This window comes from Parasteatoda tepidariorum, chromosome 7 (genome assembly GCF_982258835.1).
Source record: "Parasteatoda tepidariorum strain Cologne lab strain chromosome 7, Ptep-v5.0, whole genome shotgun sequence".
Classification (NCBI taxonomy): Eukaryota; Metazoa; Arthropoda; class Arachnida; order Araneae; family Theridiidae; genus Parasteatoda; species Parasteatoda tepidariorum.
Window position 1 is genome coordinate 91,085,553 of NC_141761.1, and position 25,389 is coordinate 91,110,941.

A 25,389-nucleotide genomic window follows, 5' to 3' on the forward strand; every position below is an offset into this window, starting at 1 on the left:
GTTTCCAAGTTATAGCATCCTTATAAGTTTTGTTTCATTGCATCCTTGTTATAAAAGTATTTGACTGCGGTTTAATATTTATTGTATACATGAAACGCATTACTTAAGTAAAACTTCATTAGCTTCAAAAATATGCACCCATTCTCAAGACTTGCCAGTTGTAAATCCGACTTTGATCAGATTTGATACTGCTTAAATAAATAAATCAGTTTTTCAATTTTATACATAGTGAATGCAAATATTTCTGTACCCAATAAATATATAATAATATATATAATGGCTAACTTTTTTTATTCAATTGAATCGTGTAATAATTTATCACTCAAAGTAATAATTTATTATAAAATGTGCATAAAATTTTTTTTAATCTTTCTTTAAGCTGATACATTTTAAGAAGGATTAAAAATAATTAATTTAAATAACAGACATTTAAAAGCTAGGAAATATGTAATAACTATAATGGCATGATAGATGTATGAGGTAACAAAAGAGATTAGAACACTCGTAGCCAGGGGCGGATCTACTTAAGGGCTTTTTGGGCTGCAGCCCAGGGCCCCGTGGATACAAAGGGCCCCAGTCCCCACTGAAAACAATCGGTGATATATTGAATTAAAAAAAAATATCTAATATTTAAAAAAAAAGCTGTTTTAAGTTTGGCAACCCTGAGATCAATCAACCCATGCATGTGCGCGTCTATCGAACGGAACGGGGAATCACCAGTCGCTTGTTTTTGGTCAGTGTATTTTTTCGCGTTCAATACGGGCGACTTCCCGCAGCGCCGCTTAACGCCCGACGTAATTTTTTCCCCCGCACTTCTGTTTTCGTCGTCAAAATGACAAACTTGTTTAGTTTACTAATAACTGTCTTGACTACCAGCAACCCTCTCATCCCACTGAAAACTATATTGGCGTTCAGCAATAGGACGGTAATACCGAGGCGAAGAAATTTAGAGAATATTAAGTTTGAGTTTGAGAAATATGTTGAAGTGGGCTTGTGGCCAGAATTGCTAAATAATGATTTTATTAATGACATACTCTCCCATGAAATGACTGACTTTCAAAATAAATATCCAAAAAATATATATTCAGCTTCAATAAAGAAATACAAAGAACAAAACAGAACATTTTCAAATAGGTATTTCATTAAGAAAATGAAAAATGGTCAGTCACTGGAAAGATCTTGGTTATGTTATTCAACCAGGGTTGGTACTATTTTTTGTTTGACTTGCAAACTTTTTTCTAAAATCCCTTCTCAATACAAAACCGGATTTTCTGACTGGAAACACAGGAATTTGTTTAGAAAATCATGAAAATTCTAATGAACATAAGAAATCAATGTTAGTGTGGTTGACACGTGAAGGCAACAAGTTAATTGTGTCATTAAAAGACTTCGTGAACAACATAAGGCACCAATCAGATCAGAAGCTAAAGGAATATGAAGAGAAAGCTTAAAAATTAAGTACTAGTGTGGGAATAGACTACAATGACATCAACAAGAGACGCATTACTCCAAAATTTTCAGATAAGTCTACAGATAAATTCCCAGTATACGGCGCAGAAAAATTTAAAAGAGGCACGCTAAACGTTGCGTTGGATAAGTTGATTATGGATTTAAATAAAAGGAGCCAAGTCTATGAGATGTATAGCACGAAAATCAAATTTTTAATCGAATTGCAAGACAAAAATATGGAAAACATAGATCTGGAAAGTGTACGTAATATTGTTGATTATTATCCAGATGACGTAGACGAGCATTTAGTGAATGAGTGCATTAAGTTCAGTCTAAGCCAGAATTCTTACACCTCTTGCAGTGAAATTTTTATGCTAATTTATGAAGAGAAATTTGCTGATGTTTTCTAATACTCTATCATTCTATGATGTTTCTATGCTACACTATATTAAGGATTTTTTTAACTTTGCCAATCACTAGCTGTGAAGCTGAGCGCTCTTTCTTCAGGATGTCATATATAGAAAATAAATATAGGACAACAATATCGAACCATCAATTAAATCATTTATCAGTTCTTTCCATAAATTGTGATTTAACGAAGGACTTATAATGTGATGAACAAATAAAAGAATTTGCAGCACAAAAATGCAGAAAGGTTGCTTTATAATTTATGTAACATAACTACACTTAACCTGTCAATTTCTTTTGCAATAATGTTGATCAGTTGCTGCTTGTATAGACAAATAAAAATAAATAAATAAAAAAAATTAATGAAATTATTTTATTGTCCTATTTTTTTCTATATACTTATCTACATCACTATAGAAAACAGTTTTTTTGACAAAATGGCTATTAGGGCCCCAAAGTAGTTTCAGCCCAGGGCCCCACAAATTCTCGATCCGCCCATGCTCGTAGCTCATGTTTTACATCAATCATAAACTCCATATTAACTTGAAATAATGACAGTACAGCACCCTCCATTCACTGTGTGGCACTCTTTATTATTTTTTTTCACCCTTAATAAAAGTTTTAAACCTTTTACTACCACTTATATATGTAGGCAAAATAATTCAATCTAAATTTATATATGATTACAAATAAAAAAATTTTCTTAGATGAAAAAAATATTATAATTGTATAGGATATATGTGTTTCAGCAAACAAAAATAATTTTTCAGACAATTTTAAATTTACACAAAAAATACCTATTTTTTTATATTTCACTAACTAAATGTAAATCACAAGAAAACATTAACGCAATTCATGTGTAGAAGATAGTACTTCCTTTTATAATGGAACATAAATTGGAACTTTGAATAAAGACCTGTCTGGCAATGCACATCCTCGTGTTTTTAAAAACACATTAAAAGCATGAATTCCAGTTTTAATGCAAACTTCTATGGTATTACCCAAAGCATATTGAACTAAAAATCCTAAAATAAATAATTAGAATTAAATTCTATAATGTATAAAAATGTATAGTATTTTGATTCCTTTGCTAAAGTTTATTTCAAATTCTATATGCTTTTGTTACTATTTCACAGAACATAGCAGAGGGGGGGATTTGCTGCTGATGGCCATGCTGTAAAATGTCAATTAAAAAATAGAAAAAAAAAGTACATACATATCGATTAATACATTCGACAAGATTTTATTAAATTGTGTTGTGCGAGCCGCGATGGCTCAGGGGATAGAGCGTTCGAACCAGATTCGAATTCCGCATCCGGCTTGCATCGACCACAGTGCTGACGTGAAATATCCTCAGTGGTAGACGGATCATGGGTTAGAGTCCCCTTGCTGTCAGGCTAACCGTGGAAGGTTCTCGTGGTCTTCCTCTCCATGTAACGCAAATGCGGGTTAGCTCCATCAAAAAGTCCTCCACGAAGGCACATTGCCTTCGTGGAGGACTTTTTGATGGATAACTTGTTACCCAATACTCGATCCAGGAGTTCCCTTGTCTTCTGAATTGGGTTCAAAATTACAAGACTACGGAGTTGAACATTAGTAGTCGTAAACCCATAAAATTGGGACGGCTGTTCAAGGACGGTTATAAAAAAAAAATTAAATTGTGTTGTGCATTCAAAGTTTTGATTTGTACTTGTATTATTGTCCAAAAGCAAGATCTAAATATTTGAACATACATTTTATCCAGAGATGGCAAATTTCTTTCAGAGTTGAAACTCCGACCCCAGAAGAAATAGATTTCCTTCAATCCAAGAGAAAAAAAACTTTTTTTTTTCAAAAGAAATGTCAATTATAAAAACCTTTGTAACAAGTTATAATTGCAATCTATCTAGTTTAAATAATATTTAATTCAAATTGACTTAATACATAATTTTCAAATTAGTGAAAACTAAAAAACCATAATGTGGAATAAAAATAATTTTAATGATTTTCTTAAAAAAATTACAACTGTAGTTTTAGTATTTTATGTAGTGAAGTAAATAAAACTTCATTTATTATGAACGGTTTATATAAGAGTCAAACTTTTTTAATAGAAATAAATTAACAAATCACATAAAAAACGTATGCACTAGTGCCAATTTGTAAAATTTATTTAAATTTGAACTATTTTGATGATACATATTTCTAAGCAATTCTAGGGGTCACTTTTAGTTATTTTGGGTTTTTCGCAGTTTCTAGACGAATTTCCAACCCTGCTTTTAGCCATGCAAATGACAACACAGCATGGATACTGATGGCTAGCTGACACTTAGAAATCAGTTATTTCATTTCTACCTACATGTCTTTTCGTTATTACACACTTTTATGTAGATACACATTATAAAACTAGTCATTAATAGCCAAAAATTGAATGGGAGAGGTTTCTGTTGCTTGTTGGGAGAATGAGTATTTCAAATTAGTTGAAATAAATTAGTCGGTCCGATTTTCTTTGAAAAAGCAATCTTCAATTCATTAAACAATAACAGGGTGTGTAGCCAAATTATTCAACAAAAAATAAGCACCTTTCAAGCATTCAAAAAATATTTTTAAACACTTTAAAAAAATATCATAAATAGGCAAGGGTGGAAAGTTTTTGAAAATTGACGGTTTTATCTTGTTCGAACCGTCATGACGGGAAAAAAAACTTTTGGCATAGTATTTGACAATTGTCGAAAATCATTAAATTTTGATTCACGTAACACGAATGGCGTTTCCATACGCTACGGACAGACAGTACATTGAAGTAGATTGATTGGGTTTGAATTAATTGTGAAAACGTTGAATGGAACAATGTGAACAGTGTCTGTTTTGCATAATTAGTAACGAAATTCAACATGGTAAAGAAAAAAATCTCATTTTGAAAAAAAAAAATTAAAATTAAGAACTTTTTAAAAACACCCAATGAAAAAAGCACCTTTAAGGACTTTTAAAAAACGGAAATCGAAAATAAGCACCTTTAAGCTCTTTTTAAAAACGCTACGCAACCTGAATAATATACCTTACCTGAGAATTTTATTCTTTTCTGTTGAAAGTTTAACAAATAATTTTTTAACACAAGTAAAGAACAAAGGAATTGCATAAGAGAAGACAAGGTTTGCTTAATAAACTGCTTTAATAAGAAAGGAAATAAGAGTCAGAGAAAAGAATCTTTCTATTTTGATCCATTAAAAAAAAAGAAAAAGGTTCAGAGCTGTTACATAACATGTAGGTAAAATGAATGAAGAAAAAAAAATTTTTTTTTCACTCTAAAATATTTTAAACTTATTATTTTTTTCAAGAAATGTTTTTAACAAATTCTTCAAACTGTACTAATTTCAGTAGAAAAAATATTGTTAGATGCAATCGGTTTTGATTCGATTAACAAATAACGTAACATACCTAATAATGTTCACGGGGTTTTTTGAGGTAAATTATTTTTCCTAACGAAAATCAGAATTTTATCCCCCCCCCCAATTCTTACAAAATGACGCTTTAAATAAGTAATTCTAAGTGAGAGTTACCAATTCAAAGATGTCATTCAATTTTCCTTTTTAAAACTTCGTATCCTTTTAAGACTGCTTATTTTTGGTTTGAAAAGTATAGTAAGAGCCCTATCATAGTTTATCTGATTTAAAATTTTTATCAAATTATAGAAATAACGTTTATAACTCTTAGTAACGTATTTTTTTCCTGAAAAAGGACACACAACACTTTATTATGTTATTTAATGAGAAAGCAATGTATGAGGAAATTTCATTACTTCTTCTTCTAGGGACTCAACATTTGCAGGGTTATTGCCCAAGAATTGCAAGCTAGTCAGCTTTGTGATTAGATGTAAGTAGTTATTATACGACAGCTTCACATTAAACCTACTTTGAAATGTTTATCTTTTCAAAAACATTTAAAGTTTTTTTTCTTAAGTACCTGCATTTTTTTAAAAATTTTTGTAACACCTTATTATATAGGATGACTTGCATGTTTTTTCTCTATGATGATGATAACCAAAAAAATTCTATTATATTATTTCTACACAACGTAAAAACAATGGTCTAAAACCACTTCTCATTGTTGTCACATTCTTATTGGCAGCAATCACACAGTATGTTTCCTTAATTCACAAAAAACATTTAAATTTCACCAGTTGTCATCGGCATAAAATTAAAAAAAATTACAAGGTTATTTTTTACCTGTAAATTATTTATTTAATCCTTCAATTTTTTTCGTCTTTCATTATTGGTATTATTGTCTGCTATTATTAAATTTTTAATTATTATAGCAAATTTAAGGCTTATAGTGGGGTACTAATATTGGTGCTTAATAATGTAGTATTTACATTTAATTTAATATTAACTTATAATGCAACATTTTATGATTAACATATAAGCTATACATAACTTATTTATCGAAGAATCATGAAAATTGATAAGTTATATTTATTTTTATAATAAGCATTCTGTAAAGCTGTGTCCAGTCTATATATGCTAAGAAAAGAATGAATCCAAAATTGTTAAACATTTGGAATTAATTTTCCACAGTTAATAAATAATTTATTTAATTATTATAGCAAATTAAAGGCTAATAGTGGGGTTAAGAATGTCGGTGCTTAATAGCGTTGTACCTACTAAAGAAATTTCTTCATGTTAACTTATTTACTGAAAAATCATAACAATCAATAAGTTATATTTATTTTCATAATAAGCATTCTGTAAAGCTGTGTCCAGTCAATGTATGCTAAGAAAATAATTAATCCAAATTTGTAAGACATTAGGAATTAATTTTCCGCACAGTTAATAAATAATCTATTTTATGAAAAACAACTAAAATTTTTTTATAGTACTCAAAAATTTAACAAAGGAATTTAAGAAAAAAAATAAAGGCAAGGGTAAGCAAAAAAAATAAATAAATAAAAATAAAATAAATAATTATATTAAAATTTTATCCCAATAGAATTGGGAATTAACTGTGTTAATGCAATAAAAAATGCTGCGATATTTTAATTGATTATTTTTTAAATTTGATGCATCAAGCTCTTTACAATTGAGAAACAAAATTGATTGTGTATCACAGGGTTTGGTGCGCACCCTTAATAAAACTTAAAAGGAATGTAGGATTTTTTTGTGTTGCAACATAAGAATGTTTGACAAATTTAATAAAAAGTCTTCAAAAGTCTATATTTTATTAAAATAATCTAGATTGTACAAAACTGGTAGAGGGTTCCATACATATATATTTAATCTCTAATGGAATTAATCTCAGTTTAGCATGGAATATGATTTAACCCAATTAAATAATCACAATTTAAAATTTGGCTTATCAGGCATTGTACATCCAGATAGTTTTATACATTCAGTAGCAGCATATATTCCACATTTTATGCAAACATCTAAGGCATTACCCAGAACATATTGTGCTAAAAAGCCTATAATAAATAAAATAATAAAGATGTATTTACATAAATCAATTATTTCATTAATTTTTATCAATTATTTTCATTAATTAGAATCTAAAACAGGAAACATGTGTCAATTAAATCATAATATGCATTTGAGGAAAAAAAAAAACTTTTTTTTAAAAAACAATTATTATTATTATTATTATTTTTTTTTACAATAGGCCAGTTCCCTAACATGGAGCTTTTGAAGTTTGCTCTAAATTGTTCTCATGATACTGTTCGAAAACAAAGTAAAAAATTTAAATGGTTTTCATCTTAAGAGAAAACTGGAGTTATTTTGTTACAAATAAAAATTCCTATAAAAAATATATCAAATATTTGATTGGTGCAATTCAAATAGAACGATCAAACCATGTTCAGTTCATGAATTGTATTTTATTATTCTTTAAGAGTTTACATTTTTACTGTGATTTAATTTTCTGATAAAAACATTATAAAATACTGATAAAAGAATTATAATTAAATAAAGAATAACATCACCTTATTATGAATTGAATCAATCAAAAGATATAACAGTCAAAAGATTAACAACCAAGATTAAAAATTAACGATCAACTTCTCAAAATTGAAATGGGCTCCAAAAGTTCCATGTCGAGGAAGAGACCCGATAAAAAGGTATCAAATTTACTGTTACCATCACCAATAATAGTTAACATAACAGAATTTGCAAAAAATTAACATTATTTTGTAATAAATGAATGTCAGCAACAAAGTTTTAATGAAATAGCGATAGAGAAAAAAATTAATTTATAAATAAAGAAAAGGCTAACACAGTTGCAGGAAAAGTCAGCTCCTTCTGAGTGGCAACAATAATGAAATGATCACATTAAACATCTAAAGAAGTATGTTACACTGTAATAGACAAACAAATGAAGTTCAAAAATCAGATAGTAAAGTGACAGTATAAGTTACTTTTGTTAAATTTTATGATTTTGTAGAATGAGGGTGATGTAGTTTTTGATTTAATTGTGCTGCATGGTCTCCTGGACTTGGTTTAGTTTTTCTAAGCCAGGGGGCAATAAGCAACAACATAACTTACTTTCATTCCTTTAAAAAAAAAAAAAAAAAGATAACAGATAATAAAATGAAATGCTTTGGCAATTTTTTTTAAATTTATTAAAATATATCTAGATTTGCAAACTTTTGTTTTCATTTAAACAACCAATCAAAATAAAGATGATTGAAATAGGGGCTTACCACTTGAAATAATCATTTTATAACTTATAAATTTGATGTTTGAATTTAGAAAACACAATTAGTAAATGCCAGTTATCAGAGTCAAATAATTAATTTTCATTTATTTATAGACAAACATGCAGGCTTTAGAAACATACTGTGCTAATTTTTGATACATACTATGAGTCAGTTTTAAGAATGTAACAGTAAGTTAACAGTTAAATTTTTTGTGTAACTCTTTTTACATGAAGGTTAAATATCGAATTTTGTTTTAACCATTCTGTGCATTACTTCTTTCAGTAAGTTAAATCCTATAAGTATGAAATTTGAGCACGCTAAAAATGCCAGACAGTCTTGGAGCATGTACAAGCATTTGCTTAAACAAGAAAGATATTTCAGCATCTGGAAAGTGAGAAAGTGATCTAAAAAGAAGAGTTAGAACAGAGACAGCAAGCAAGGGGTGAGAGATTCCTTACATTAATATAAAAAACTGCAATAAAAAAAACTGAAAGTAGGATTCTCAGCTTATTTGACAAAACATGTATTTTAACAAAAATTAATCAATAAAACAAATCTCTGATAAATCACATTAAAAAATCAAACATGCTAGCACTTGCACTTAAACTGTAATAATTGATGAATTTAGAGATAATTTCAATTCGTTTTAATACAATTTGAAAAGTGCACAATAGAAATTTTTCGACATTCTTAGGAATATAACAAAAAAATCAGAAAATGATTAAAAAATGAGAAAAAACAATAAAAAAACACAAAAAATTGTGAATTCCAGAAGTGTTCACTATTCGAGATAATCAGGGTACAAGAATATAGAAATGTATTACATTAAAAGTAAGATGGATGAGGTTATTTTTTTGTTTTAAAATTATTAACAGTTTTTTGTCTTGCTATACTGACAGGAAATGTAATTCCTATGCAACAGGAAAGTAATTCCTATTATCAGCTTTAATTCTCTTAACTTTAACATTTCATAAATAAAAAAATAAATAAAAAAAAATATATTGCTGAGTATCTTACTGAATTGAATATCAAAGTGAAAACTAGGTTTGCTATATAAAAAAGTACCCAGATTACAAATCAAATTTAATTTTGAAATAACAAATAAGAGTTAAAATTTTTAAACAGTTATAAAAGTTATCTGCGTGTCACTTACCACCAACAAAAGCATCCCCAGCTCCATTAGTGTCAACAATTTCTTCTGGTATAATGTTAATCACTGGGTATTCTGTAGTAACTTTATCTGAAATCATACACAGAAACATTTTATATTAATTTAACAATAAATTTTTGAATTAGGATACATTCTCATCAGAAAACTAATTTTGTTATTTCCCATAGATAATAGTTTTTATTTTTATACAGGGTATATCTACAGGGTTTTTTCTTACTTACAGGAAAAAAAAAATTCCTGACTTTTCCAGGTATATCAGGAAAATTTCACTGAAAATCCAAACCATATTTTATCTATACCATGCTGTTTTTCACCAGACAACTTTGATTTTTTACTTGTTATGTCAATTATTACATTTTGTGAGCAAAGGAATATAATTGAATAACGATAGAAGAATGGAAGTTTCACTAAAATTTGATAAGTTCACAACAAATAATTGTAATGATGTTAGAACTATTTAACTTGAATCTCAATAACTGACTACTGTTACTGACAATGTTAACTGGTTATGAATGTTTACTGGCAATAAGACTGGTTACTTTCCAGATATGATGTAGGAGTTATCCAGGTTTTTTCTTTAAAAAATTGCCATTTCCCCCTGACTATTCCCTGTTTGTTAGAGGCAAAATAAAATTCCCAGACAGTTCCAAGTTTTATCAGTTTTCCATGGCCCGTGTGAGTATATATACATATGAAATTGAATGAGGATGGAAACATTGGAATATTTCATTAAAATGTGGCATTTTCCCAACAAATAACTGTAATAGACTTTAGAATTATTTAACTCATATCTCAATAACTGATTACTGTTACTGACAATTCTAAGATTGATTATTTTCCAGGTATGATGCAAGAATTTTACAGGTTTTTGTTAAAAAGAAAAGAATCTTTCTCTGCTGTTAAGAGTCAAAATAAATGGATAATTACACCCTGATAATTACACGTTTTCTGAGTTTTTCCTGACCTGGGAGAGCAAAAGGTACTTTCAAAAATGCAGCAAATGTTTGATACCAAGTATTTAAGAAGATTTAAAATTTCCAAAGACAAAAATAAAAAAAACTTATTCTTCAGCTGAAATTGATCTATGTTCAAAACGTTACCAAAAGTAAAAAAAAAAATTTTCTTCTAAAAAAAATTTAACAGTGTTTACAAAACAGTTGTAATTTCAAAAACTGCATAAACATATTTAATGATAATTCAGTTCTCAACTATAAATAGCAAAAAGAAAGTAAATTGATAGATCAAACATAATTACACTCAATTCGTTTAGTAAAGATTCAATAAACGTTTAGTAAAGATTAAAATATATGTATCATACCTTTTGCACAAATTACAGGTTCATGCCCTTGAGTGATTATAACTATTCTTTGTCTTGCAGTGTTTTTCTTTGGCAATTCACTTATTTTCAGAGCTATTTCCGCAATGTTCTCAGTCTAAATAAAAATACAATTAACAAAATTCTATGTTCAAAATTTCATCCAAATTACTTGTTTTAAACCAACTATAATTTGAACAACTTTCAATTGTTTTTGAGTTTTTAAAAATTCTGAAAATTTTTTCTAAAAGAATTTTCCATTTTTTTTTTTTTTATGGAAAAGATATTTTATGATATGTAATGAAAACTAAATATTCTTTTCAATTCTGTACCCAATTTGAGAGAAAAAAAATTTGGGTGCAACATGTTGTCAAAAAAGAAAATACTTTACTTTGCAATTAAAAAAACATAAATAAAATTTAAAAAAATCTCATAAAAATTAAAGTAAATTTAACAAAAAAAAAAAAAAAAAAAAAAATGATTAAAAATACTTACGCCCAAATTTTGCTCCCTAGAAAATGTTACAGCTTCCTATAAATAAAAATAAAATTATAAGAGAGGAAAAAATGATTAAAATTAGAAAATACTGCATAATCACATGATTAAAATTTTGATAGTCGAAAAGTTTTTGCTTTGGATGTTAAAAAAGATAATTAAAATATGCAGCTGCAGACAATTTTTTTTATAGTTAAATTGGTTTTTCTCAACCCAGCTTTTGCATATTTAATACTTAAATAGCATACTAACATAACAGAGTATACCACAAAGCAAAACAACCAATTTAGATCCAATGCTTCATCTCATACTTTTATATCCTTTAAACAGTCAGGATTGCCCAAATTTCTTTTATTAGATTCGTTACATTTTCACAAAATTTAATTGTTGTTAAAAAATGAACATACGGATATTTAAAGTGGTTTAGAGAAAATCGGGTTGTTAAAAGCTTTAGAGAAAATAAGGGAGTCAAACTAGATGTCATTAACTACTTGATACTTAAATATAAAGAAAAAAAAAACTCTTTCCCAATGGCCTGTTTTTGGCTAAGAAGGCTAAGGTTTCACCTATTAAAAAAAAAGATACTAAATTTTACAAAAGCAGTAAGATATGATTTTAGGAAAATGAAACAAATATGTTTTCGACCTACTAAGTAATAAATATACAATAATTAAACAAAGTTGCAAGTTCATAACTGATAATTTGCTCTGAATGAAATACTTTTACGTAATATAAATGAAATTAAAATATCTGAGTTATTTACAAACGTAAAAAAAGTTAATAAATAAATTAGTTATTTTAAAGTCAGTATTTTCATTGAAATTGAGTTGCAAAGAAATTTAACATGAAAATAAAAGTTAAAGAAGTAAATGAAGCCCTACATTTAATATTTTAAATTTAAACTCTAACATTAGATTGATTGAATGTAGGGCTTAGTGGCACAAAGAACTCGAAGATTAGATTTTGATTTAAAGAAGCATACATAATGATTGAAAGAAAAAATTTAATTTGGAGCAATTGATAAGTTTTTTTTAATATTTATTTTCAGTTAAGCTATATTAAGAAAAATAGACAAAAAAAAAATATAAATAAATAAATAAAAGTCCTTGAAAAAAAGTGTTCCAAAATAAACATATTTTATAAAATGTCAAAACATTTATCTTGACATTTTTAATTTATATTAAAAACTTATTACTGAAACTTAAGCTATTTTTTGTGTGTGTGAAAAATCCAATAATTCAAATTCCAAAACAATAATTCATAGGTCTGTCTGGATTTAATGTTTTTGGGACGAAATAAACCTTTAATTATAAAAAAAAGAGAATTATGCAGATCTGAATACCACAATATATACACCCTCTTTAAAATTCACTGGATATTTATATAACAAAAATCATTATTTGGCTAAATATAAAATATATCAAAAGAGAGGAAAATGGCTATACTGCTCTAAACGCAACTGTTATTACATACTCAATGAAACGCAATCAAAAGGAGCTAAAAACTAATTCCAGTGTTAGAATTAAGAGAAAAATCAAACAAAAAATCAAAAAATAATTTAAGTTACTCAGGTTTGTGGGACACGTGCATCAGAAAAAGAAAAAAACAAACAAAACCCTACGACATACAAAAATACTTCAATAAATGAAGTATGAAATAACAAAAACATGAAATTACAATATTTTACATTTAACGCTTCCTCTTTTCCCAAAACAATAATTTAGTTTTAAACACTTGTTTTTATATCTCACACAATTATAATTTAGTAAATATGTCCAACAAAATTAAACAGTATTTTTCATACACATTTTCATTAAAAGTGTTAGGTATTAGACAAAATTTTTATTCAATTTCATACTTATTTTAGAAAACACTCTTTCGTTATTATTCATATAGTTTTAAAATCAATATAATATCTTACCTTATTGCGAAGTCACCCATTGAGTTAAGAAGATAAATAGAAGAATCATTTTTAACTCAAATTCTATTCCTGCGTCAGTTTCTTGGCACATAAGAAAAATTATCAATCATATTTTACTGATCTTTAAAAAAACCCCACTAGTCATCTCACCTAGGATTTTGTTTGAACACTTTTATAAAATCGAAAGTATTTATTAAAATTGTGAGTAGCTCATGAACTAATGATCGAAAGTCTTCCATGATTCAACAGAAAATGCTCAGTAAATTTCAGGAATAGATTGATTCCAATAATATGTGAGGAGTGCGAGGTTAAATTATTGATGAATTGGCATAAGATAAGCGTAAATTCATTTTTTTGGGGAGGGTGTGTGAATAATGCATAAAATGAAGCTCATGCTTAATTTGTGTCAAAAGACTTAGAAAGATAAAATTTTTGATAGTGAAATTTATCAAGACATCCCAAGGTTGATTAGAACACACACTGACTTCCAATTTTATAATATAAAACTAATAAAAGTCTATTTACTTTATTAAAACTCAAATTACATTAAAATGTGAGTTTTTTTATTACTGATTGAATAGAAAATTGACAAATTAAATTATAAGGGGTTTATGAACAATGAGTATAAATTTGTATGTGTACTTAACCTAATTATGCATCTGATATTGCTATCTAAATAAATTACACATTGTTTCCTATGTATTATTTTATGCTGAATCGAATGAGACTACACACAAGTCAATGGGACAAATAGTTTGATAGTTGCATTTGGGTAAAAAGTGTTATTTTTGTCACGGTTTATACTTTTTACTTTGCTTTCTAGGGACTGTCTAAGCAAGTGAAGTTATTCTTTGATGAAATTTCTTTACAGAATTGAATAGAGTAAAATTCGAATTGATATAAATAGTTTTTAAGTTGCACGATTTTCTTCATAGTAAGTGCCCATCAGAAATAATATATTTTATAAATAAAAAAAAAAAATCATTTCAACTTTAGAAATATTAGTCCTTATGATTTGCATTTTTGGTCTCATTTGATTAAAATGAAAAGAAAATACATAGAAAACAATACCTCGCTTGCCTGTACAATGTAAGATGTACAAATAAGTGAAAGTACAAAATAGCACTTTTTGCACATAAAGTGCTTATAACCTCTAAACTATTAGTCCGATCGTCCTGAGATTGATCTCATACAATTTAGCGTGAAAAATAACACGAGAAAACTTAAATTACGCGTTCAGATAGTTCCTGGATGTAAATTGCTTACATAACTACGAGTCAAAAGAAGTAATGTTTATACATAAAAACTCTAGCTACTTTTGAATTATTTGTTCTATTAACTCAAGTACAGTCAAGAACACATAGGTCTCACTTGTTTAAATAGCGATATCAGATAAATTTTAGACATGAAATCTTTTTAACTTCTAAACTATTAAGCCTGAGTGTCTCAGAATTGGAAACATAAGAAAATGTTCCTAATTTTCCTGTCAAGAAGAAATTCATTTCGCCCCTACAAAACACCACCATTTCTTTCAAAAACAGGAGGAAGCGTACAGAAGAAAATAAGGGAGTTTTTAAGCATCATTTATAATATAATAATAAAACTTTCCATAAAAAAAAATTTTAGGTACTAATTTTTCCGATGAAAAAATTTAACTTTACAGGACTATGAAAAGATATGGTACAAAGAAAATTGAATTCTCAGTATTTTCTATAACAGGTTGAAAATATAATTTAGTTTGAAATTTATAAATACATTACATTTATTAATACATAAGTTTGAAATATTTAAATGCAACCAATGTATATTTAAAATACCTATAAAGTGTAAGTATTAGACCCCAATTTTAAATTTAACCTCACATCAATTGGTCAATTTTAAATTTTTGAACACCCCCATTTAAAAGTTACGTAAGTGCTTGACTCGTGTATTAGCATATATAGTAAATAGATATTAGTTAATGAATGGTTAAAAACACTGACTGTTTACAAATTATTTTCTGTTTAAAATGAAACATTGTCAGAAAAATTTAATAACAATTGTGATAAGTAGACAAATATGACAACGTATGAAGCAAATGAAATAAAATTATATAAAATTAGCATAATCAAATTAGGTATTAAAAATAATGAACTATAAAGAAATTAAGCTTTAGAAACATACCTGTTCATTACCAAATAGTATATCTACATAAGGCATTGCTTCCATCATAGGTTCTTTGAAAAATTGACTCAGAAAAGGTGCACTTAAATTCATAATTAATGGTTTGTCAAATTGGGAAGCATGCTCTGCAACGTGCATTATTGAAGGAGGACTTACAGTCAAGAAGAAACTCTAAAATAAGAATAACATTTTTATTAAAAGTTCAAAAAGTATATAAAAACACAAAAATTGAAAAAAAGTATTAAAGCAAAAAATTAAATTGTAAAAGATAAATATTGTAATTTCAGAAAAGGAATGAGTAGCTGAGAAATTTTAACACAATTATACCCAGCAGCTTAACATTTAGAGAGTTAAAATAGAAATCAAAATGAGAATTAAATCTAAACAAATTTTTTTTTATCTAAGATAAAAAGTAAATGTTTTATCTCTATATTAAAAAGTAGTAAGGACCTCCACCGCTGTTTTGGGTGTTCAATTTAAGATTTGACAATTAGTTCAAGAACTTTTGTTTATCAAGTTCTTGAACTAATTGACAAATCTTAAATAATTTTTCAATAATAATAATTGTCAAATCTAATTGTATAGTTGGGAAAAAAATACCACATTTGGTCTTCCGCTGATATGCAACTGCAGAGTTAAAAGTTTATGTGCTGGAAGAGGCATCTTTATTCGTGAACTTAAGGAAAAAGTTGCTTCAAATTCCCAATTTTTTAAATTATTGCAAATTTAAGTGCTTTTTTGCAATTTTTAGCTTTTAATATTGACTATTAATGCATTGTTGTAGAAAATTCTTTTTTCTTTCACAAGATCTTTATTTCCTTGTTTTATAAGCACACAGTGGAGTAGGTGTTAATCAAAAATAGAAAAAGAGAGATATTACATGCTGCCAGACATAAATATTAAAAAAGAAAGATAAAAACTATGTGTAGCTTGAATTGTTAAAAGTTGCGTCAAAGAGCAAAATTACTTTTAATTTATTTCTTCTTATTGAGTTAATTTTTTTTTCCAAATACAAATGATTGCTTTCAAATCTAAGCAATAGTTTAATTTGTTACAATTAACATAGCAACAAAATATTTTTACATAAAGCTAAATAATTGAAATTTTTTGTGTTTTTTTTTGTTGTAAAATATTGATCTTTGTATTGATTTTGGAAAATATTGATCTTTTTAAAAATTGTGATTAAATATTGATTATTTCATTAGGAGATAGGGCCTTCTAGATTAAAAAAAAAAGAATAACAAAGAATAAACTCTTTAGTACAATTTATAACAATGGTAAAAAAGGAAGCAAAAATATAATGTGATAATGTGAAATCAGACTAACCAATTATATTTTGAACACTATTATTTAAACTTAAAATAAGTGACAGATGTTAGTAACTATTAAAGAATTGTGTCATAGAATAAACATTGTACTAACAAGGCCCATTATGAATATTATTAACTAGCCGCCTAAGGCGGCCAGCTGTCCGCCACGCTGAAGGTTTTCACAAATAAAGTTTTTTAAAACATAGCAGGAAATCTGAAGATTAGTGGACAATTAAAGTGTTCCTGTCCTGCAATTTTGTCTTCATATCCAGTTCTGCTGCAGATGTGTTATAGCTCTTGAGGATGTTTGAAATTATATAGCTACAACGCTTAAGAAAAAAAAAACTAAAATGCCAAATACATGAAAAGAACACGAAAACGAATAAATTTTTTATGGTATCAATTTTTATTTCTATATAATTTTTTATGGTATCAAATTCTATTTCTATATCTGTTACGTCAAGCACTCAGGTATTATAATTTGATCTAGTTGTGCTTGTATAATTTTGATCTAGTTGCGCTTTCTACGTCATTTTGTTAACATCGTTTGGTTTGTTATTTAACATAGTTTGGTTTGTTATTTCTAAGTTAACTTTCAAAAAATTGGCTGGCATCAGCATTTTTATTCTTTAAGTTGTTTATTTTTTCTTTTGGAATTCGTTCCTTTTTAGCGAAATGTTTTTCAACCTAATCGAATTCTTTGCCGACTGTTCTCTGTATATATAAAGAAAATAAAGTAAATATTTTTAAAGTGTTGTGAAAAGAATTTTTAGTTGTACAAAGTACTACAATATCGCTACAAAAATTATCGTCTTCGCTTAAGAAAAAAAATAGAGCGTGGAAAGAAGAAAAACTTATTATAACAATTACGAACAGCGACAAATATATCAAAGCGAAGCGTTCTATTTACGTATCGAATATGTTGCCACATTTTTAATACAAAAGTTAAACTTTTCTCCACTTTAATAAATGTAAACTAATGCGAACTTTACAATTAAATTATTAATTCCTTCATATATTATTGGTTTAAGTTGTCGAAAATTAATATTTCAATTGTAAGGTTCGCATTAGCATACATTTATAAGAGTGGGGAAAAGTATATGCATTTTTTAATAGTTTTTTGAATATGGCTCTTTGAAGACGAAAAAGCAGACGAAAAGCATAGACTTACAAAATGACTGATAACTAAATAACTAATCCAAATTTTTGAAAAAGAAAAAAAATACTTCTTCATTATGTCAAAACACAATTATGTGCCGAGTTTCGTGCCTGGGCGAGGCTTCTGGGGCGATATATTGTGATTACAGACACACACACACAGCCGCGTTTATTATTATGTATAGATGTATTGCTTACAGTTATATAAAAGAACTTGGCTTTTTCAATCAATGCTTGGTTTCCCGGCTTCTCAAGATGTTCCTTGCTAAAACAATTAGCTGCTGATAGATTTGCACATAAAGACCTAAAAAACACATTTACAAAATAGTTAGCATCACATGCCGTCAGAGACAAAAACTGGTAAAAAAAAAAGACAAAAGATTTGAAACTGGGAGAACCTCGAGAATAGAATCCTCCAGGGTTCTATTCTCGAGTATTAGCTTATTCCGGAATAGTGTTCATAACATGAATAGTTTAGCCATGTATACCTGTTATGCCCTTGATCAGTTATGACAACTGCGCAGGTTCCTGTAGGTAATGTATCATGGTATTGGTAGGATACTAACACCCCAGCTTCCTTTGCTTTAGATTCTAGAATTTTTCCAAATTCATCTTTTCCAATACATCCCATGAATGCAAACACATTAGGTTGTTGCAAAATCCACTAAAAATATTATTGGATGATTTTTCAAATACAATATGGAATTTTACAAATATTTTTGAGTTTTACAAATGAAGTTTACAGATGCAAATGAACATTGATAATGCAGTAAAACAACACAATCACAAATGAAAATATTTGGAACAGTTGTTTAGAAGCATATTAATTAATATTAATATTTTATATTAGTTATTCTATAATCTTTAACTTTCTGCATGATCTGAGGGTAGAACCCTGAGCCTGTGGCATGGAAGCACTAAAACTCAGTCACTATGCTTCATATGATTCTCTACTACATAAAAATAATTGGAAAGGCTTAGCAAAATGGACTGCACATAACAAAAAGTGAAAATTTATTTTGCACTTTAAAAATACATTCAAAATTTTAAAAAGTAAAGCATGTAAGTAAATAAGAAAAGAAAAGAAAAAGAAAGACTAATACCTGAGCAACTCTCATAGTATTTTGGCAAGCTCCGCCAGCCGTGTAATCAATATTGTAGTTTTCAACCATTTCTTTGTACCTGAAAAAATATTATATAAAAATCTATTTTAGTACTTCATAAGAAAGTAAGTTAGCAGGAATTTATGCATATTAATGATTTTCAAACAGAGTATTGAATTACAAATTTTTTATTTTTTGAAAATCAATTAAGACTTAGAAAATACAAAGACAAGTTTCACAGTTACTTAAAAATTTAATAATATAAATTGAACTTACATTGGAACATGTTTTTCTTCAGCCAAAATAGCATCATTTGGTTTTAGACCATACCTAATAAGGAAAAATAAATTAACAAATATTATGTTTGCATTATAAGAGCTAGAGGCAAAATAAAACTTGAAACTGTAATAGCTTTACTAAAAGCAGATATGTCTGATTGCACAAAGAAGGTTTTAGTGAAATTCAGCAAGCCTTGGGGAAATTTTAGGTCTAATTAAAAAAATAATAAACCTTATAAGTTAATTTGTTTATTTATTGGTTTGAATTCCTTAAGTCTCTGACCTTAAATTTAGTTTTATAAATTATTACTATTTCAATATATCGATAAAATATATAATTCTTTGAAGTCAATGAAAAAACTTGTTGCATGCAAGTGAAGGGGAGATGGACTGTTAAATGTTTGATAAAATGCAAGTACAAACAAAATTATTGAATTGGCTTGATTTGTGAATGTGTGTAAATGTGATGTCAATATTAAAAATGCATGTAAATGTTAGTTCTCTGTACTTGTTTTTTGTCTTACCACGAAAATAGCAATTACAACTCTTGTTTGATCCCTGGTGGAAAAAAACTAAACAATTTTTCCCCCATCAAAAATCAAATTCCTATAAATCTAAATAGCAATTCCAATAAATTGTGCAGAGTTTCAGTTTAGCAGTTATCATGTGACACCCCTACATCAATATATAATGCGGAGCACTGAGTAATTTTTGATTGAATGATAGAGCAACTAGCAATCAGTCTTGATTATTTGAAGGCCTAACTATAAATATGGTTATTGATTAGCGCAGCAAAATCTTCAAATTATGAAATTAATCACAAAAATGTACTTGTTATAAATAAACATATTTTTTTTCAATAGGTTCATATTTTTGACCATCAAAATGGAAAGTGAAGCTGAAATCTAAAAATATGGGCTTAACAGTTAAGGGAGACGACTCAATCAAAATTTTATTCAATAGTTATCAAAATCAAATAGTTATTCAATGGTCAAAAACATTTTCAATTGTGAGATATAAAATTTTTTACACTATTTTAATTCACAGATTTTTTTTATGAAAAAAAAATCCTAAATGTGAAGAGGATCAATCAAATAGTTATTCAAAAATAAAATTTAAAAAATATGACTTCTTTGAGATGGGGAGGCAGGAAATTAATATTAAATAAGCACCTAAACTTTTGATTCCTTTCCTGCCAAAACTATTAGGCTAGGCCCATATTTCTCAGACTACAACTGGTATAGTTTTGGATTTTAAATTCAAATCTACCAATAATAATAATAATAAAAAAATGCTTTTTTTCAGAAAATACATTTTTACATCTGATTTTATAACATCAAGTAATCTACATTACTTAGTTAGCACATTTAAATTTAAGCCCCTGAACGGTTAAGATTTAATCTTAAAATGTGACAATCTGATCAATAGTTATTTAGACTACAATTTTTTTGTGTGCATTGTATACCATCACAACCATTATCAACTACTCCAGGTTGATTCTTTCATGTTTCATTGATTGAAAAAAAAATCTCAATAAATCAAAACTTTGAGTTATCTAAGATTATTTAAAAAATTATCTTTCCAGACTTACACCAGATTTAAAGCTGTAAAATTGCTACAAAAGGTTATGTTCATTATATTTAGCCAAAGCAAATCTTGCAACATTTAATAATTTTTTGTGATATTTGCAAGCAAAATACTAGCTACTAACTTTAACATATACTATTAGTAAATAACTTACAGTACATAATTATATGGTATGTTTTAATCATTCTAAAAACCAAAATGTAGTTAAAAATTATCAACTTACTTTTCTAAGAAGCTGTGATCAGTATTGGCTGAAATGTCCAATAATGGATTACCAAGTCCCAACAGCATACCATTGCTATAAAAAAAATATCATTCAAGAACAATCATAATGTAAGAAACAAAAATTCACATAAAGAAAAAAATATTCACATACAACTATTAGTATATAACTATTATCAATACATTAAATTAAAGGTCAAAGCTGCAAGAGTACAGGATTTTGTGGTTTTCTTTAACTCCCAATTAAGTCTTTTCAGTTATATACTAGAAAATTAAAGAAAAGCCCATATAAGTGATTTTAATGTCACACTAGAAAAATGTTACTAAGGGACCATAGGAAATTTAGATATACAGTAGAAACATTGAAACAATATGTAAAATCTTGAACTTTTTGAATATATTGTCTATATAATCTTTAACTTTCTGCAAGGGAAATTTATTACAAATTTTGGCCTCACCAACAGAGGGTGCTGTAATTTTAATAATAATAAAAATGTAGTACTTATGTGGCAAGCAATGGATTAGAACAGAAGGCTTATTGGGAAGCCTAATAATTATTCTTATATCAAATTTGTTTTAATGTTTACATTTTTATTTTATATACCGTATTGTTAGCTGAAATAATTCAGAGTTTACAGCTTTCGAAGTTCAATTCTGTAGCCTTGTAATCTTGAACCCAGCCCAAAAGACAGGGGAACTCTTGAATTAAACATTGGTACAAACTAGACTTTGTGGAATACTTGTTGATGGAAATAATCCACATTTGCATTACCTGAAGAGGAAAGCCAAAAAAAAAAAAAAAAAAAAAAAAAAAAAAATCCTACACAGTTAGTACGATGGCAAGGAGACTAATTAACTAGCCACCTACAACTGAGAATATTTTACGTCATTACTGTCACTGCCTGCCAGGAGCAGAATTTGTATTATCCAGCAGCTGTCGTGATTCGAAACTGGATAGCTTCATTGGGAGGCAAGTGCTCTATTCTTGAAACCATTGCATTTTACTGTTTCCATTTATTAAATTTGATTGTTATTAAAATTTAGCCTTTTTACTCACTGCACCATTCTACACTGAATAATTTCGCAACATGTCGCATAATGGCCTGCAATAGTAAATTAATTAGTAATAAGTACATAATAAATATAAAAAAAGGAATAATAAACTGGAACTGAAAAACAAAAGGCTAGTTTGTGATAAACTAGAAAACCAGAATTAAAACATAAGTACTTACCTTGCAAAACTTGGATATAAAACATTGGATTATCATATTAGAAACATTAGATTTGCAAGGTAGGACAATTTGACACTTTTATTATTAATATAATGAAAATTAAATTAAAAACAAAGTAGCATGTATTAAAAGCATTGTAATTAAAAAATCACTCATCAGATAAAGTCAAAACCATTAATAACACCTTCAAAACTGCTGGAACAATTCAAAGCCAAAGAGGAATGTTTAAAAAAAAATCGGGGACCTCATTCCTCGGGGTCCTCGATTCTGAAATCGAGGACCTCATTATTGATGACAAAATATTCAAAACAGAAATCAAGTATCAGAAGAATATGAGGTAAATATTTGAGTAGCTAAAATTTGGTTAAAAAATAAAATTAAAGATAAATTTTAGTTTTAATATTTCTACTAATATTGGTTGTGTAAAATGTTTCATTACAATTTTTACTTTTTTGTATGGACGTTATTTGAATACCTACTGTTTTATCAGAATGTTTGGTAAGTGAACTGAAGAGTTCAGATGGGGATTGTTAGGAATTTCTAGCATAGAGGGCGCTATAATCAACCTTAATTGTAAATATGTATCACATGTGTGGCAGACAAGGAATTGGTATGGAAGGCTTTTTAGGAAGCCAAAACAATCATCACATTCATTCAAATTTATTAAATTTGCTTGTTATTAAGATTTGGTCTTTTCACTGATTGCAACATTCTACACTGAATTCATAAAACATAATAAAAGTAATATGAGTTGTTGTAGTCAGATGTTCTGTAACAGCTTTTTATTTTTAGTTCCTAATTTTAATTAACTTTTTCTCAGCAATTACAGAATAGATTTCCTAAAGATTTCACCATGTTCTTTTTGTTTTGTTGCACATCTCAACAGTTGTTTTTTTCTTTCAAAGTTCGACTACTAAAATTTTTTGTTGAACCACTGACTAGCAGCTATTTAATACTTTTTTATATTCAATTTACTTTAAAAAGAATTGAAAGGAATTTCTTTCCCTCTTGTTGATTTTTATTCCATTGTTATTTTTAGCATGGTCTTGTTGTTGTTTCTAATGCTACTTGCCAATATCAGCAAGCCTACTTTGTGAAGCAAGGCAAATTTAAGGCAGTCTGTGCGTTTGTTTTTCAGTGGTGCCATCTTTCTATGGCCAAGAATACAACTTTAGCCACACATATGACGTTTATAGGGCGGACCCATTATATATATATATATGCTTAATAAATATAGTAAATAGAAGTGTGGGAAATCAAAAAGATTAATAAACTTGTTCCTTTTATATTACTGTTGCATTTATATTTTATAGTGCTTCAGTTAAAAATTGTGAAACGTTATTTATTTAACAATAAAGATTCAAACATGTATTAATGATAGTGCAGAATTTAAACTTATTTTAATTTTATTACGTAGATATTTTATATAAACTTTTTGGATTTATTTCTATTTTTAAGCTTATACAACACTATTTAATAAATAAAAATATTTTCACAGTAAAATGTTAAAGTTTATGAGCACTAAATGAAAAAACCCAATTTCCCCCGGTTTTTTCAAACCCTGTACTACAGATCATAATATTGACCTGAACCAAAGAAAGATCAATCTACTATTCAGTACCCCCAGAGCTACATTTTGTCATTGGAAGACGGAGGACTTTGTGACAGAATAAATGTGCAACCAATTACCATTACTAAACAGGGAGACACTATTAATAAATTATTAAGATAAATTAAATAATTATTGTAATAGAAATTAAATGCAAAAAAATAAAAGTTAAGAAAACCACTATTATAAATGAAATGGTGGAGTAGCTATTCAAAGCAAAGAGAAAAATCAAGAGAATTTAAAAATAAATATGAAATCTACAGATAAATAGTAAGGCATATAATGTGTAAGTTAGAGAGCTTTTTCTCTGATTTTATCAAATTTCTATGAATGGTGACAAATGTTATTAATTTTTCAGTTGTGCCTTACTCTTACGGAAAAATTGTATTGCAAAACACTTATAGTTTGCTTCCAGAATAAGTTTTTTTTTCTTCTAAACATTATGAAGACATAATTTTTTTTTGTTGAAAATATTGAAGCGGTATTTCGAACTCAAATTAATTCATTTCACCGTTTTCGATGATTTAAATAATTCCATAATTTTTCCTTGTTGTGTGGCCACTCCTAAAAGGATGCTTTTTCAAAATTTTGATAAAAAAAAAATAAATAAAACAAGAGAAACAGTTACTGAATGTGAATTGATAACATTGGAAAAAAAAAAACTGTTTTAATATTAGTAACAAGACGTAAGCGCATAACGTTTTAATTCAGAAATTTTATGATACGGATTAACGAAGATGAAGCAATGATGAAGATGATGACTTAAATTAAAAATCATTAGGAGTTAAAAAGCAATAAAGAAGGTGTGAGTTATAGAAATTTTAAAATAGAGCCGTCAAAATAACACAGAACTAACCTCAATTTTGGTTCACCCATTTCAAAGAATATATTAGAAAATAAATTGGAAATATAATGATACACTAGATAAGCACTCAGACAAGCAATTATAACTCTTTTCTAATCAGTGCACTTCAATCTAGTTGATCTGCGCGGACAAAGTGAAAGAGCTGCTTCCAAAAGATTTCGATGGTTTGTTTATATTTTTTACTACTGCCAGATTCAATCAATGTTCCAAACTCTTTTTCCAAATATTTAGAATCGAAAGATAGAAACGAAATTATGCATTAAATACTTCAAAATAAAAAGATATATTTATGAAAACCTATAAAATACCAGAATTTACATTGTAGCTTAATTTCAAAGAATGCATTTTTGAAAATTGTTTGATGAAAATCTTATGGGAAAATCGATTAATCGTTATTGAAAATAAGTATTTCTATGAAAAATTAATCTGGCAATCGCATATA

The 25,389-nt window shown here is 27.7% G+C and overlaps 1 protein-coding gene across 2 annotated transcripts; it reads right to left on the reverse strand.

Annotated features, from left to right (window-relative positions):
- Window positions 1–2,425: 2,425 nt before the first annotated feature.
- On the reverse strand, window positions 2,426–25,289 carry Adk2 (Adenosine kinase 2). Of its 2 annotated transcripts, none has more exons than XM_043044057.3 (11): window positions 24,939–25,104; window positions 21,243–21,317; window positions 19,431–19,484; window positions 19,155–19,233; window positions 18,540–18,715; window positions 18,250–18,355; window positions 15,584–15,754; window positions 11,500–11,535; window positions 11,008–11,122; window positions 9,672–9,758; window positions 2,426–2,882 (listed from the first exon to the last, which is right to left on the reverse strand). In XM_043044057.3, the coding sequence occupies exons 1-11, from the start codon at window positions 24,956–24,958 to the stop codon at window positions 2,737–2,739; spliced, it is 1,065 nt and encodes a 354-aa protein (XP_042899991.2). In that variant the 5' UTR covers window positions 24,959–25,104; the 3' UTR covers window positions 2,426–2,736. The 2 variants fall into 2 exon arrangements, with proteins under 2 accessions (XP_042899991.2, XP_042899992.2); XM_043044058.3 differs by lacking the exon at window positions 2,426–2,882 and adding an exon at window positions 7,027–7,291 and having other exon boundaries at window positions 24,939–25,289.
- Window positions 25,290–25,389: the final 100 nt, after the last annotated feature.